Source organism: Myiozetetes cayanensis, unplaced genomic scaffold, assembly GCF_022539395.1.
Source record: "Myiozetetes cayanensis isolate MyiCay16 unplaced genomic scaffold, myiCay2020 scf4, whole genome shotgun sequence".
In the NCBI taxonomy this organism is placed as follows: domain Eukaryota; kingdom Metazoa; phylum Chordata; class Aves; order Passeriformes; family Tyrannidae; genus Myiozetetes; species Myiozetetes cayanensis.
The window spans coordinates 42797842-42813554 of NW_026087631.1; the positions used below are offsets into that span (position 1 = coordinate 42797842).

Sequence of the window (15713 nt, forward strand, 5' to 3'; positions counted from 1 at the left end):
AAAATATATTTAAGGGCATTTAATGATTAAAGTTATTGATACAAAAAGTATTCACTATTTGCTCTTACAAGTAATAGGTAGGCATCTGTACACACAATATCTAGAAGTATTCAAAATTTACTCACTAATAGTAACATTTATTAAGATGCTGATTATTTCAGATAATATAAAAATTGTGGAATAATACTGTATTTCTCCTGTAAAAAAATCCTTTCTATAATTTTTATTAAATTACATTTTCTTAAAGTTTTATAACTTTATTTGAATTAGTTCAGGTTGAGTCTGCTTATATGAGTATATGTGCAGAAAGCAGGAAGACCAGAAAGTGGATTCATGGTAGCAATCTTAAAGAAAATCATCCTACTTTTTTAAAACAAGGAAAATACATGTAGCCTAAGTCCTAATGAGTTGTGTACATCTCTGGCTTATAAGTATAAAAAGTATGGGCAAACCCATTTCAGACATGAAGGAAAATCACTAGGTTAAAACAAATGGAAGAAAACATTACATCATGTATTTCCTGCTTTCCTCATGTTTTGGTTACCAGAAGTGGATGCAAATGGAGACTTCCAGTTTTAGAGGGAATTCTTCTTGTTTAGTTTTTAGCTTCATTCAAATTCAAATTAAAGGGAAAGTATGAAATATTAACATTTCCATGGAGGTACTTGTTATGATATCCTCTTTTCTCCATCTGGGAGTTTGGGAATCTAGATTACAGACCCTATAGACTACTGATATACGCCTGGTGGACACCGGACTATATGTCAATTTTCTGATATATCAAAGTGCCTTGGTGCAGAATTATGTGAACCAGATCAAATTACTTTGATTTTTTTCTAATGTGAAATGTAGGTATTCTAAATGTGCAATTTCAGGTGGCCATTTTTTATGTCTAATTGCATCCCAATAGAGACTTCTCTCCAGATGTACTTTAAATATTAGAACAAGTCAGGTGCTGAATATCCATGTGTAGAAAGTTCCAATTTGATATGGAAAACCCCCTCAGTTAAAAGCAGCAAAATCAAGGCTCTTGAGAAAATCTGATTGTGATAATGACCCCTTAGCAAAACTATGCAGCTTGTGCAAAACAAGTTTTTATGCAGTCTTAAAGCATATGGATCAAGAATTAGACTGTACATTTTAATAAAGGTTAGCAAGGAAAACCAGTAAAATTTGCTGAAGAACAGCTGTATATGAGTGGTATTCATCTGTATATATCTACATCTGGATTTATTCTGGGAAATCTGGCATAAATATTACAGGAGTTCAGTTTTGGGATATTCCAATAGCAAGAGCAAAGGCCACCCACGGAGAGCTACTTCACAATAATTGTTTCACACAGATATCCCAGTTTAACCTGGAATACCACTACATGCAGATAAACACTTTTAAAAAGACAGAGCAAAATAGACTGATCCAGCTTCCCCAAAACAAAGGGAACACTCTCTTCTACAACAGGGAATCTGCATTTGGCCATGAGGTGCTTAAGACATGCTTTATGAAGTCTGTTATTTTCCCCTAGAATTTCTATCAAACACAGCATTACACTTTACCACACAACGTGAAATTTATTCTCTTCTTTCAAGTGTAAATCTCACATAAATATTTTGAAATTTACAGTTACCAGAAATTCCTTCAGAATATACTACAGCATAAGCATTTATGAGTTATGTTGATTCTTGAGGGAGAAATATGGAAACTAAATTTTGATGAAAACAAAGTAAGTTGTTCCTAGTGTTTGCTCCTTGATGTATTCCTAGAGGAGAATATTCCTAGCTCTTCCAAAAAATTCCTAGCACTTCCAATAGCAAATTAAAAACATGGAAATAAGTTAGTATCTATTAACTGCATTAATTTGCTTCCTCTAAATAATTGTTTCATTATTCTCATCCCATATAAGGAAGACCTCCTTTCTATCTGAAGGAAACAGAAGCATGCAAGGCAGACGACTAATTCATTACAGAAGTCATCCTCTTTAGCACCTATTATCACATCAGTAACATAGTGCTACAATTAATACGTACAAACATGTTCTAATTTAGATCCTTCCTCTGTAGCACTGAGCACCAATATCTACTGAAATATCTACCATCTTCTATCACCATCTGCGTTGACTAATTATATCAATACTATAACATTAAGATTTAAGTATTTTGGTAAGAGTAAAGTAAGGTAGCAGGGCTTATGACTATAGTTAAATTCATGATGTTAAACAGTTTTCAAAGGTGGTGGACTTGTGTGATTGCAACATGGAATACTTTCTTTGAAACACTATTTTCCCTTTTGACTCCATTGTAATCCAAATATTCATGTGTAACATGAATACTTTCTCTAATGTTACACTTTGAGGAAGTTTTGAACCTCCCCCTAATTGATTTTCCACCTTTATTTTTCACGTTTCAAGGTTCTACATCTCAATTAGCTCATGGTAATAATACAATAAACAAAAAGCAGACATCAGTAGTAGAAATAAATACACAGAAAAAAAATGAAATATTTTCAAAAACTGTGAGACACAAGAAACCTAATTACTGATTTTATCTAAGCACATCAGAAATCTACTGTCAAAAGTACACAAAGTACATTAGACATCAGAACATATAAAGATCATTACACCAAAAACAAGGAGGTTGGAAGGAAAAGTTATTATTATTTGCTATTCTAGGCCTGCAAAAGCAGATGACCTGCTAACCTGTCAGAGAACAGAAAAAAAACATAAGCCAAAATCTATGTGGGCTTCCTAACGCCTCAGCAATTGTTGTAAAAATGAGAACTTGATTTGTTTTCCTCTTCATTGATCATGACACACTGAATTAAATCAACAGTGTCCTCAGATACCCTATTTCTCTAGTCCTTGTTAGCTTGGCATAAACTTTTGGTATTGCAGTTAACACATGTCCTCAGTCTGCATTAAACATACCTTGTCATTTAGCTTTGCACATCTACAAAATTTTCCTCTTCAGTTTCTTTTACTGTCAAATCACACAAATTAATAAATTTTCCTGATCTAATACAGTGTTAGGCCTATCACTTCATGCCAAACCAATTAAACAGGTCATCACTTCAACATCTTGATGCAGGAGGAAACAGACTGACTTCAGTGACTAGGTCAGGGCTATGTGGAAGAGGGAGAGCAGTAACTGAATTCTGAATTCTGCATGTACTAGAATGGATATAATTTTTCACTGTAGATTTCAAAAATAAGGGTATTTAAGTCCTAAGAATGTTACATATTGTTGTTATTGGTACTACAATATTTCCAAATTGTGTTGTAAATAAAGCATCAGACTTGGGCAATTCTGCTAATTTGATCACAGTCCATCTCAGATTGGTAATTTCACTCTTTCATCTGTACCAAGAAGCATTGCTCTAACTAAATATGCATACATAAATACAAATATATGACTATAAAATATATCAGAGTAGTAGTATACCTTACAAGATCCTTAGTGCCTCTAGTAATCAAATGATTCCCATATGTTCCATACTTTTTAAGCACCCAATTTAAGATTCTTGGATTGGATTTACATAAGTGTTTATTGCTCAGCATTGTAAATGAAATCAGAAGAATCTAATACTTTCAATGTGGCTCTACAATATTTTGCCATATATTAAAAAGGTACTTTTGAAAGCTCTAAATGATGACTATCCCATAATGATCAAAGGAGGAAAAAATCTCATGAGAAAATTAGCTTCCCTGATGGCCAGCTATAGGGAAGAAGGTGCTACACTGGTACATTATCAAAAAGGAGAAAACCCAATATAACAGAATAACACATCAAATGACCATAATACATTCCTTGTACTCCATTAAGTGAAGCAGAGATTTTACCAGAAAAAAAAAGTGCTTGTGTAATTGAAAATGGTGTCCATTAGTAAGAAATGTTGAGAATTAAAATTCAAGTTTTGGGTGTTATTACTAAATATCTTTTTTGCATATTACATATATATATTAGCACAGGTTTTAGAGCATTATAAATCCTCACCATCTCCTCCATTTCTGAGTTTTCCTATCAAATATTCATTTAAGTAATTAATTTTATAATAGAGAGACTTTCATATTCTACAGCAAAAATTTCCAAATTCTTTTTCTAGTAATGCTGATACCATCAGAGACAAAGATCTGAACTCTAACATTTGATTTCCTTTGCCCCTGAGGAAATTATGTGACACGAATGGGAGTTAATACAATGCAAAATCCCACTTCACCAAATCCAAACCTAAAACACCCTGAGAGATGCAAACAGTCCAACTGCAAGGACAGAAAGGGAAAGACAAAACAAAAAAACCAGAGTACCTGAAGTGTTCTTGCTGAGCAAACACTGGCTGACTGCCAGCAGAAATGCCAGCAAAACAAAGCCTTTCCAAAAGCTTTAAAATACCTTTTGGCTTTAAAAAACTCAGTATTCAAGTTAAATTCTATACCTCTCTGCTAGATTTGTATCTCACAAAGGGAACATTATCTATGAAAAATCCGTAAAGGCCAAGAAAATATCTGGCTTAAAGGACTATATGTTTTCCTAACCATACAACCAATTATTGTAAATATAGACAGGAAAATACAGGTTGAGAATCTTCAGATACTGTTACTAATGATCTACTGCAAGGGATGCTTTATTGCAGGCTGTCATGCTTAGATGGCCAGATGGCATCAATGGCAAAAACGTCATCTCTCATTTCTACTTGCCTAGAATCCCTGTCCCATATGAGACATGATTATAACAATTCATCAGTTGGGACTCATGCACTTTTATTTCAATTACTGCAGCTGAAATTGATTGCAAAATGCAGAATCTTGGTTTACACAGATTGATTACAGGAGAGGATCACTGTTTTGCTTTTCTGGTTTTGTGCCTCCATGGTTTCAACAGCAAGTTTTACTCCTAATTTTCTAAGGAACTACTGGCTAAAACTCTGAGGCATGATAAAGATGTTTGGTCTATGAGTCATTATGGAAGTATACTAGTCTAAAGCAATGCAGATCAGAAAGCTGACAATAAATCACACAAGGAGCAGCAGATAATAGCCTTTCTGAGCCAAGGAGAAATTAGGGAGCATCATTAGGAAACTCTGTGAAACTTCTTCAGAAAAGACCTTCTTTGGAACGAAATCCTAGTGTTAAAAAAAGTAGGAGCGGCATCAAAGAGCCATATTCTATTTTGTCTGTAGTGGATTGGCTCAAACATGGCTTAAAGTGAGGTGCAAAAACAGTTGCTACTTACTCTTACATTATTTTTACAAGTGTTCCTATTTTTGAAGACAATCTTCAAACAGAAGAAACAGCTTCAGGAGAAGGATTTTAGAATTTCTTGCACTCTGCAGCCTGAAGCAACTAATGTGCAAGACAGAAGGGAACTACGGACTAGAAGAACAGGCTAGGCTATGTCAATAGAGGAAACAGCACGGCATCCTCATGGCATCCTCACTTCCTTTATCATCACATTATCTGCGAATGCTCTGGCTCACAACTGGCTTATATTTTAGAAAAACTAACTTGTTTCGGCTGAGCATACATTGGCTTGAATAAGTCTTCAAGTCAGCAATCACAATGAATAAGTTTAAAACTTTATTTTGAGTCCAAACCCCAGTATCAGGTTCAGTCACTTCATTAACAAAAGTTTTAAAATTCAGACTAGATTAGGTTATTACATGTTACAGTATATGAGGGCAATAAGGTACCCCTCTTGCCTAAGCTCTAGCAGTATCAGGAACATGAAGAACTTCCAAACTCTGAAGTTAGCAGTTAGTTAGACTCTGAATACACTAGAAAAGTAGATAAGCATTATCATAATCGTTATCATCGTTCTATTTCCTCTATCATTTTAGAGGGCTGAGATACCACGACTGTTTCTCCGTTTTCAGTACTAAAGAATTATTTTTCAGAGAAAAATAATTTTTCACAACTATTGTTCAGAAACCAACCACAAAATATTTCCTAACACCATGACATGGTCAGAAGAAACATCTAGATGTTTTCCTAAGGAGTCGTCTTAAATATGCTCCTGATTCCAGACTGGCAGTCCACAACTCCTTTTCTTGCCAGTGGCCTAAAAGACTGCCTATGCTGTAAACATTATATTCAGATCTCTCCCCTATGTTCATTCAACAGAAAAAAATCAATTTTTAAAGGTGCAGCTTTCAGAAAGGATCTTTCCAAGAGTATGTGGCCCATAAGGAAAGAGTATTGTTTCCACCAAAAAAAACTAATGTGGGTAGGCTGAAAGAAAGGTCTGAGCACATACATAGAGTTTACAACCTTTTTAAATGAATGTAGCTCTTAAGGAGCAAAGAGAATATAATAGTTCAGTGTTCTCTAAAAGTTAATACTTCAATTCAGTGTAATCCAAGCCTTCCTTTCACTTGCTAGCATGATTTTCATCCAGATCTTTAAAAAGCTGGTAGAATATGTACCCTTTGTAAATGTGAATGGAAGACGTTAGAAAGCAGAACCCATAATACAGCAGAATGGAAAGATGTGCCAGTCAGCATCGTGCTGACCTACTTTTATTGCAGCAATCTCATTTCTGAAGACATGTCAGAATTTATTTTTTTTTTAGAAAAGTGGCACAATGAGGTGTCACCAAAAATGCTGCTTATCAATAAAGATGTTACTTGATGATTGCAAATACTTGTCTGTATGACTGACAATCTTAGTCAAGGAGCTCCCACATTAATGTGCAGTATCACATTCCTAAAGAACAAGTACTGTTATGGTTCTACAAAAGAAATACGTTGGACTGAGCAAGATGCCCATCTACACTAAACAAGTAAAAAGTGCTGGTCAATGGATTCTGGAGAGACTCGTGTTTTCAGATGTCCAGTGAGAGAGTTGCTTTGGCTGCTTCCTTTTACTATAAGCTCATTTAACAACTTTTTTTTGTGTAGTACCTATAAAAATGTTCTCTATATTGCTGCATTATCTGACATGATAAAAAACTATATTTTTCACAACCATTGTCCTTTAAGCATAGCATCATTACTTTTCCTTATAAATAACGCACAGTTACATTCTGTCCTTGAACATTCTGTTCCTACACAGAACAGTACCATGCAACTAATCTATTTATCTTACTTTACTTAAAAAAATTTCATGTTGACCTTTAAGTTGGAAAAAACGGATCATGAGATGACCCAGACATTATTTACCAAACAAACTCAGGGAAACATTAGATGAAGCAAAGAGAAATAATATACTTTCAGGAGGATTCTGAAACTAGAGACTAAGTTGAATATTTCTTTTGGTGTGTTTTTTTTTAGGGAATGAGGGTTAAAAAATTAAAATGACCTTAAAACTGAAAGTATTTTCTGGCTCATTTACTGACAATGAGTCAATATCATTGTATTGATGATACGGACTGCAAAACAAACTTTAGTTCATTAGCAAGTGAGACAAAAAAATATAAAAGTAACCTTGAATAAATTGCAAGGCAGCATATTACTAAGCATGTATTTTTACACTAAACTGTGAAGCTAACTGTTTAGAATAGCAATGTTTAGAAAGCACAATGAAAAATGAACAATACTTACAACCATACCGTTTAGGGACACCCAGCAATCTGGTGGGAAATCCTGAAGTAATGGTACTAAAAACTGTAGACAACCATCCCAGTGGCACAGCAGGAGCATCATTCCAATGAGATTAAAGATTCTCACCACTGCACTGGCCAGATCATATGTCATGTGGAAAATCTGCAAAAAATACAGGTGATGTACATGTTACAAATCATAAATGAAAATAAGTTCATTCTTACCAGGCAGGTTAAAGAAAAAGAAGTATCATTCCGAACTTCTAAAAAAACGGAGGTTTTTCAGCAAAGACCATTAATTTGAGCATGGTAATTTTGGCAGAGAACTATGCTGACACACCTGACTCTTGGCTGCAAGCCAGCATTATGTAAGCTGCTGAAAAAGGCATATATTAGACAGAAGTCACCTGCTAAAGTGTTTTCTTAAAGCCTACAGTTCCTTTCAACTGAAGCAAGACTTAACTCACAAATCAAAACACCTTGGTAAAGCTAGTGAAACCATTACTTGCCTATGAACTTGGCATTTAAATATTCACAAAGTTGTGGGAGATTCAATGACCCCTTCAGAAGATTCACTATTACATTTATTACCTTCTTAGAAGCAAAAAAATCTGAGTTGAAGAAACAATATGAGTAGTGTTACATTTTTGGACTTCCATTTCTATACTATTAATCCAATTTGCACATACCAGTTCACCAAGCAAAAATCACAAAAACATAGTTAATTGCTCTTAATCATTAGCTATTTGGCTAAGATACTGATAATTTTACGGCTACTACATATGTAGTAGCTACGTTTATATTGAACTAATACAGTAACTTAGATTTCAATATATCCCTCCATTCTTATGACAAAAAAATGTTTGCATGTGAAAATGTCTTACAGCAAATCACACATATAATTCTCAAAAACAACACAGACATTTTCAAGTTTGTCATGGGCAAATTTGTGGGCCAGAATTTGCATGAACGGCAGCAGTCAGCTGCTAAGTAGTATGAAAAAATACATTTAGCACTTTTCTGCTATACTGGTTTCAATGTACTTCCAAACTGTAAACACAGACATATTCTTTGCTTATCACACAATTCAGTTTACTCAGAATAAATATACAACATTTTTATATGCATAATTATCACTATGCAGGTGTTACATTTAGAAGACAAAGAATGTCCAGTTGGTATTTCATGGAATTTTAAGTTGAAAATACTATTTAATTGTATGGATAGACATAGAAATCAGAGGCTTTAGGACTGAAAACATCAGATTGCAAGAGGTATACAGGCATACTGGCATATGTCATTTTGTATTTGTAAATAAAAGAATTCACACATGAAAGAGAGAATGTTTCTGTCCTAACTTTTACATATCTAAGCTAAAAGCTGAGATTAAGTACCCACATTGTAAATGGGTGCAAGTACAAACATGGAGTGTACATTGTGGTGTCTTTAATTTTCTGTTAGTGGGATTTGGTCCTTGTTTGAAAATGACAGTGTATGTTTTGAGTCCCAAAATGCAAAACCTGTATATTAGAAATATACCTCAGACACTAACGCTGTGGACAAAATCTTTTTTCAGTCTAGGGGACTTTAGGAGAATATATTCCAAATTCCAGTTTGACAATCATTGGAAATAGATTCTCGTAACATAAGTCTTGTCTAGCTGCTGTCAAAGTTGAGCAGATGACACTGATATTTAGGGGATACTACAAAAGGAAAGAAACAGAAACTGCCACCATTATACATTTTTCTTATTGTGAAATGTATTTTTGTTACAGCTATTTCAATAGTTTCAGTTTCAGTAGCTGATATGAACCAAAACAGTGGATGTGTGCACTGAATTTTTTTTATTTTAAAGAGCTGGAAAAATGCCGAGGATTACTACTGGTTTGGAACACCAGCACTCACTCAAGTTGTCTGTATGGTTACTATATTACAAATGCAAAGTGCAGATAATTCCTGATCACATGAAAATTTTCAGAAGTTTTCCCTCAAGCTTCCCATTAGGCTTTACTGTAAGAGACCCAGGGGAAGACCAGGTTCTCAAAACTCTTGGGAAACCAAAAGTCAGCACTCACATATACCCAGGGCTCCTGAATCCTTATCCTGCCTCTGCAACTATGGACTGAGGCATTATGCTGTTGGATTTGGGCTCTGCAAGGACTATTCTGTCATTGTCACTGTTTTCTTCAAAGCTTTTTCAGTAGTACTGTGGTTCTGCAGAAATGGTCACACACTGCAAGAATGCTAACATGTTGAAAATTTTATGTGAAATCAAATCCATCAAAGGAAATTACTGCAATAGTCTGTGTATAACACAGCAACCTTCTATCATTTCTGAAACTGCTGGCTCCAGAAATAGTTCCTGTGGAGCTTAGTGTGCAGTGTTAAAAATGCATGAACATATCTGGGATATTATCTAGATTGCATAACATAGTGATGTTTTATCAGCTTTTCAAACATACTATACTTTTATCACTAGTCTTTTGCTTACATAGTTTAATATTTATGTACTCTATCCTAATACCTGTGATAACTCTGTATTAAAGAAAATATCTTCAAAAGAAAAATCTTGGGCAAACGTTGAAAAACCTTTTAAAAATCTCTGCCTGTTCTCCCACCAGCAAATAATAGTTGATTTTTTCATAAAAGGAACTTCTTACGGCAATATGTGTTTGGTTTGGAAAAAAAAAAAAAATCCCCCAAGCATACTTTGTACAATGTAAACAGTAATATGTGTTCATAGTATTTCATGGACATATTTACATTTGGGGCCTGGGAGGAGTGTTTTTTTTTTTTTTTAATATTAATAGCCAAAATGCTCTGTGGATTGAAGTCATATACTGCTTGTTTAAAGTTCTCCCATTCAGGAATTGATTATGATACATCAAAACAAGAATAGTAAGAGAAGTCATCTTTTATAGTATTTTTTTTGTAATCACAAATTACAATTCCTGTATTAATGAGCTAAACCTCATATTAAAACTCATTAAAACTCCTAGGAGATGTGTGAAGTGTAGCTTGCTAGGAGAGAAACTGGAGGACAGGAAGCCAACGTTACTTGTTTGAGCAAATGGTGGTTTACCCACCAGCTGCTTCTCCAGTGGGACAGGAAGAAATATAAGACCACAAATCAACTTAACCTGATTTTGTAGTACGGATGTGTGGTCAAATATCTCCGTCTCAACAGATTTATTAATAAAATACTATTCATAACAGAAATAACTCAAACACTTGCACATAACTCAAGTTAGGCCCCTAACCCCTTTACTTATGTAGTTAAATGTAAGTGCCTGGCCATCATTAAACACTTGCCATCCAAAAATGCCATGCAATTAATCAGGAATTACAGCTGTAAACACATTTGAATATTTGGCCACTTTATTTAGATTCCTAGTTTCATACCTAAATATTTAGCTTAAGTAGAAGGAGTTATACATTTTGGACAACACATTTCCAAAAAATTACTGAAGTGAGATGAGATTACTGCACCTAAGAAAAAAATAAAATTCTTTTGAAAACTAACCCCTCCCCTACTTTTATTTCACATAATAGGACAGAGTTCAAGATATTTCTCCTTTTTTGTTACTACTCAGTTTCATTTTAATTAGACGTGACACTTTTTGTTATTATCATGTTTATTTTGGGAGGTTTGGGTATAGTACTGTAATTTTTCAAAGTTTCCATGTACTTTAAAATTATGTTTAATAAAAAATTTAGTTTGTGAGCTCACTTCTAAGAACTTATAGTTTCTTCCCGTATTAATTTTCTAACCTTCTCTCAATAGCCTGGAAACTTTAAATTTTTGTCTGAAGAACTGACAATGCTTCTGATAATGGCTGAAATGAAACCACAGATTAAGTTTCTGATATTCTGGCAACGTATTACTCAAAGACTATAAGAAATAGCTGAAGAAGTCAGAGTTCACATGTTTTATTTCAGTTTTCACTCACACTTATATTAATGACTCTTTTCATTCCCATGTGAGAAGCAAAAAGCAGACTATTCCTTCCTCACATTTATAATGGATCGTATGCCTCAAAGCAGCCCTGCTAAATGACTTCTGAGCCTGAGACAGAAAAACTATTCCAGTCTTACCAACCCACTTGTTAAAAGTATTTGGGGGCTGTCATACTAAATCAACAGTGCACGTATCATTTAACTAAATGAACACAGGATCTTTTGAACTCCTGTTGTGGAATGCATAGGTTACCTCTTCTGCCTTCTGATAAGTGGCATGCAATATTTGTTCAGTTGTGATTTTTAATTCTGTTTATAATCACACAATCATTAAGATTTTCAAGTCCAACCTTTGACCAAACACCACCTTATCAACTAGACTATGGCACTAAGTGCCACATCTAGTCATTTCTTGAACACCTCCAGGAATGGTGATTCTACTGCCTTCAATTTTTACGTTCATTTTATATAAAAATTAATTTTTAAAAATTATTAGACTTTATTTCTAATTAAATTAAAAAACCCCAAACTTCAGGCTTCCTGGAAAAATTTATTCAACTCTCACATAATGGAGTTCATGCAGACACCACTTTCACCCTCAGAAGTACTAAAGGTGCTCAGTATCACCAAACTATCCTGGGTTTACTCTTCAGATTAAGATTTACATCATGCCTTGGGTAATATGAAATAGCACTGATACTAAGTGAGCTGTATGTGGAGTCTGGAATATTAAATAGTCACAGTGGGGAGACAGGAAGAGTTGCACATGTGCAGTTGTGGAAAGCATACTGAAAGCTGTACCTAGAGCAACACTGGAACTTGAAACTAGAAGCAGGGCAGAATAACAGTTATATAAAATAACCAGTTATTAAAAAAAAAAAAAAAAAAACAGTTATAAAATAGTATATAAATGACAAGGGTTTTTTTGGTTCAATCTCTGGGTCAGACCAAAATTATTAGGTTTATCCCCTAGAGCACCCACTAAACAGAGATTATAAACCATAGGATCTGATTTTTCCTGTGGGAGCTGAATGTTTACTTTGAAGATAGTGGTTGTAACAAAGCTCATCTGGAAATAAAATAATATAAAAGGGAGAGCACAATGCCTCTTTTTGAGCATCCATCTCTCAATCTTCTTTAAACAATGAAAGGCAATCATGGCTCTTTTGTTCATTCATTTCATATTCAACAAATAGATTTCAAAAAATATTTTTCCTAAATATCACTTGGGATACCATGGGTCTGATTCAACTCCTACCAAAACCGATTCTTTGAGAGTTTCAGGTTACTACACTCCACTGGAAATACATCTGGCACAAGGAGATGTAAACACACATTGATTGAAATGCTTGGTTATGCCCTCAGGGTAACATTTTACACTCAGTTGACTTCTGATATGTGTGCTTAATTTTATTATAAGTACTTCGTCATTGATAATTCAGTAGAGGGGAAAGGTATATAGTATTATCTAATCCAATTGTATTTCTGACCTTAAGCTGATGACAAATGCAAAGATCTGCTTCTGATTTGGTTGGCCCTGAAGGGAAAACACCAGTGATTTAATAAACAGAGCAAACTATTTTTAATGAAACATATTTAGAAAAGAGAGCTGAGAATGGCCTATTTTATGTGACCTTTAAAATTTGTTACTTTCTAGGTGGAGTCAATCCAACATTAGATTTTATGACAGAGTTCCCATTTATTCCAATTCAAGGCAGGTACAAATAGAAAACAGCTTCTACATAACAAAAAGAACAGCACAACAAAATACAAATGTGACAGGTCAAACCTGAAAGCATTAATAAAGCTACTTTGCTGAAGAAAGACTTGGGCAAGACTTGAAAATGTCACATATAACTAGGAAGCAAAATTTACTTACTATATATCAATTCAGCAATATTTATTTTCTAAACTGGCCGGTGCCATACTAAATACTACCTCACACAGAGGGCGTGACTTCACTGTCAAAATGTGTGATTTCATTATCCTGTTGTGATAAATGTGTGTAACCTGTCTTGACATCTAAATAGAGAGGAGCATTCACTTTACTTATATGATGAAAAAAGCAAGCAAAGAATGATAAACCTCAGGATCCTGAAACAAATTACACAGTGCTAATTTTCACTGTGTTTACAGAGGTGAGGTCTCATTCATCACTTATATTGATGACAGAAAGTACCTTATTAGACTAAGCTTTTATCTTAACTGAAACAAAGTAAAAACAAACAAAAAAGAGTTCACAGCTGTCAGAAAGACACAAACACGTAATGCTAACAGCCTGCCTCCGTGACAGAATTTAGCTGAAACTCTTCTCCTTAAGTTATAGTACCAAACTGAGAATGATGATATGGCAAAAAATACTGAAACTGTACATGAACACATAGACTGATAGCTTTCTCAGCTTGAAGTATAGGTCCATTCCCATTTCTGCATTATTTTGAGCATCAGCATCACCTGAGCTTCAGCTCAAGTTTCTTGATGGGCCTAGTATTTCCAGTGACAGCATCACTGGACTCAAGCTGGAGACTTCTGAGCGCAGCGTGGAGCTAGAAGGGACATTTATTATCTTTTATAATTATTTATATCTTAAAAAGAAGGCAGATTGAAGATACCAAGAGTCTCTAAATGGCCCAAAATATTATTTATGATTTTTCTTACTAGCTGAGCTAGTAAGAGCTAGCTTATCCACATTAATTCGTGGATATACTTTGGCAGCAACAAGAGAAGAGAAATTCACCAACATTCATCTGATATTCATCAGAAATTCATCTACTCACAGAAGGGCCAAGGCAGGGATTCTCACAATGCTGAAAAGGACAGTTGCAGAAGCAATGTGAGTCCTAACTAAAAACATCAGTGCCTATAACTTTTCAAACATAATGGCATAAAGTCAGGGTCCTGACTGCATTTTCAGAAATTAATAACAGATTCTGAAGCCTGTGTTTCCCAGTTGTAACATACCTACACAAGCAGTTTTCATCCTCAATGAATTTGAAATAAACAATAAATGCCAGACATACACTTATAAAGAAATCTACCAGAAAATGTGTCAAAAACGTTGAGACAATGCAGGGAGAACCTTAGACAGTACCAAAGACATAAAGAGTGCATGTCTGTCTGATAAAATTATTCTAGGGCACTTTTGATCATTCAAGTTTGTCAAACCCTGAACCAATTTTTTTCCCTTTTTCAAGTATGACTTTGGAGATGATCATACTTTACCCTCAGCACATTAGGTCTTTTCCTCAGAGACAGGTATTTAAAGAGAGGAACAAGGCAGTGCCCTGACTGTATCTGCCATCGAAATGAGTGGGACGTGATCCGGCCTCCCAGACTCCTGGATCAAACAGCGTAATTCAATCAAACTGAATAAACACAAAGCAGCTACAATGATTTCTATGCATTTAAAAATAGATAGAAAGTAACAGCATATCCAACATATATTTACAATCATCATTGTACAAATGGGACACATGTAACCAACTTCTTTCAATCTCAGTATTTTCCTAAAGTTCTTTTTTAAAATTTTTTTTAAGGTACTAATCTTTTTTTAACTTCCCAACTCTGTGAACACAAAATGAAATCAGATACTTTCTGGTAGTAGGTGAAGTACTAAAGATTGGATATACGCAGAAACTTGAAAGCTTTCACATTTCCAAAAATTGTGTCTGAAACTTATTGTTGTAAAACCATTTTTTCACTAGATCTGTATGTCATAACAAGCTGCAATTATTTCAAGTTGCTTCTCTTGTCTCAACCAGGACCAGGTTTGGGAAGCAAATGAAAGTGTGTGAAAAAAAGGAAAAGAAACTATTCTCTTACATCATCCTAACTCCCCCAAAAGTATCAGTCCGAGATTTAAGTGGATAGTTCATTAACATTATTAAATCACAGTTCTTTTTACTGATATCTACTCCCAAAGACACATTGCCACATATCTGAGCTTCAAACCAATTGTCCTAATTATAATACAGCAGTGTAATGATCTCATTGAAAACAACAGAAATAATGAAGAACATTTCTCCTGGGGAATTTAAGTTGGTGTCTTGCTAAAGTTATTCAGGATCTTCCAAACATGGAAATAATGGGTAAGGAATTGAAAATTAAAGTCATTATCTTAAATTTCCTGTGGAATAAAAGTTCTGATGCTTAACTGGTTCCAAACACTTTCTTCTAATAGCATACCTTACCTTAATTTAAAAAGCAAAAAAAAATGTTACTTTCTGAGGC

At 34.5% G+C, this 15713-nt stretch overlaps 1 protein-coding gene across 1 annotated transcript in view; it reads right to left on the reverse strand.

The window, feature by feature from the left end:
- HCN1 (hyperpolarization activated cyclic nucleotide gated potassium channel 1) overlaps positions 1-15713 on the reverse strand; it is a 201070-nt gene that overhangs the window by 89365 nt on the left and 95992 nt on the right. The window contains exon 3 of the mRNA XM_050329499.1: positions 7528-7689. Within this exon, the coding sequence (XP_050185456.1) occupies positions 7528-7689 (162 nt within the window). The remainder of the gene's footprint in view (positions 1-7527; positions 7690-15713) is intronic.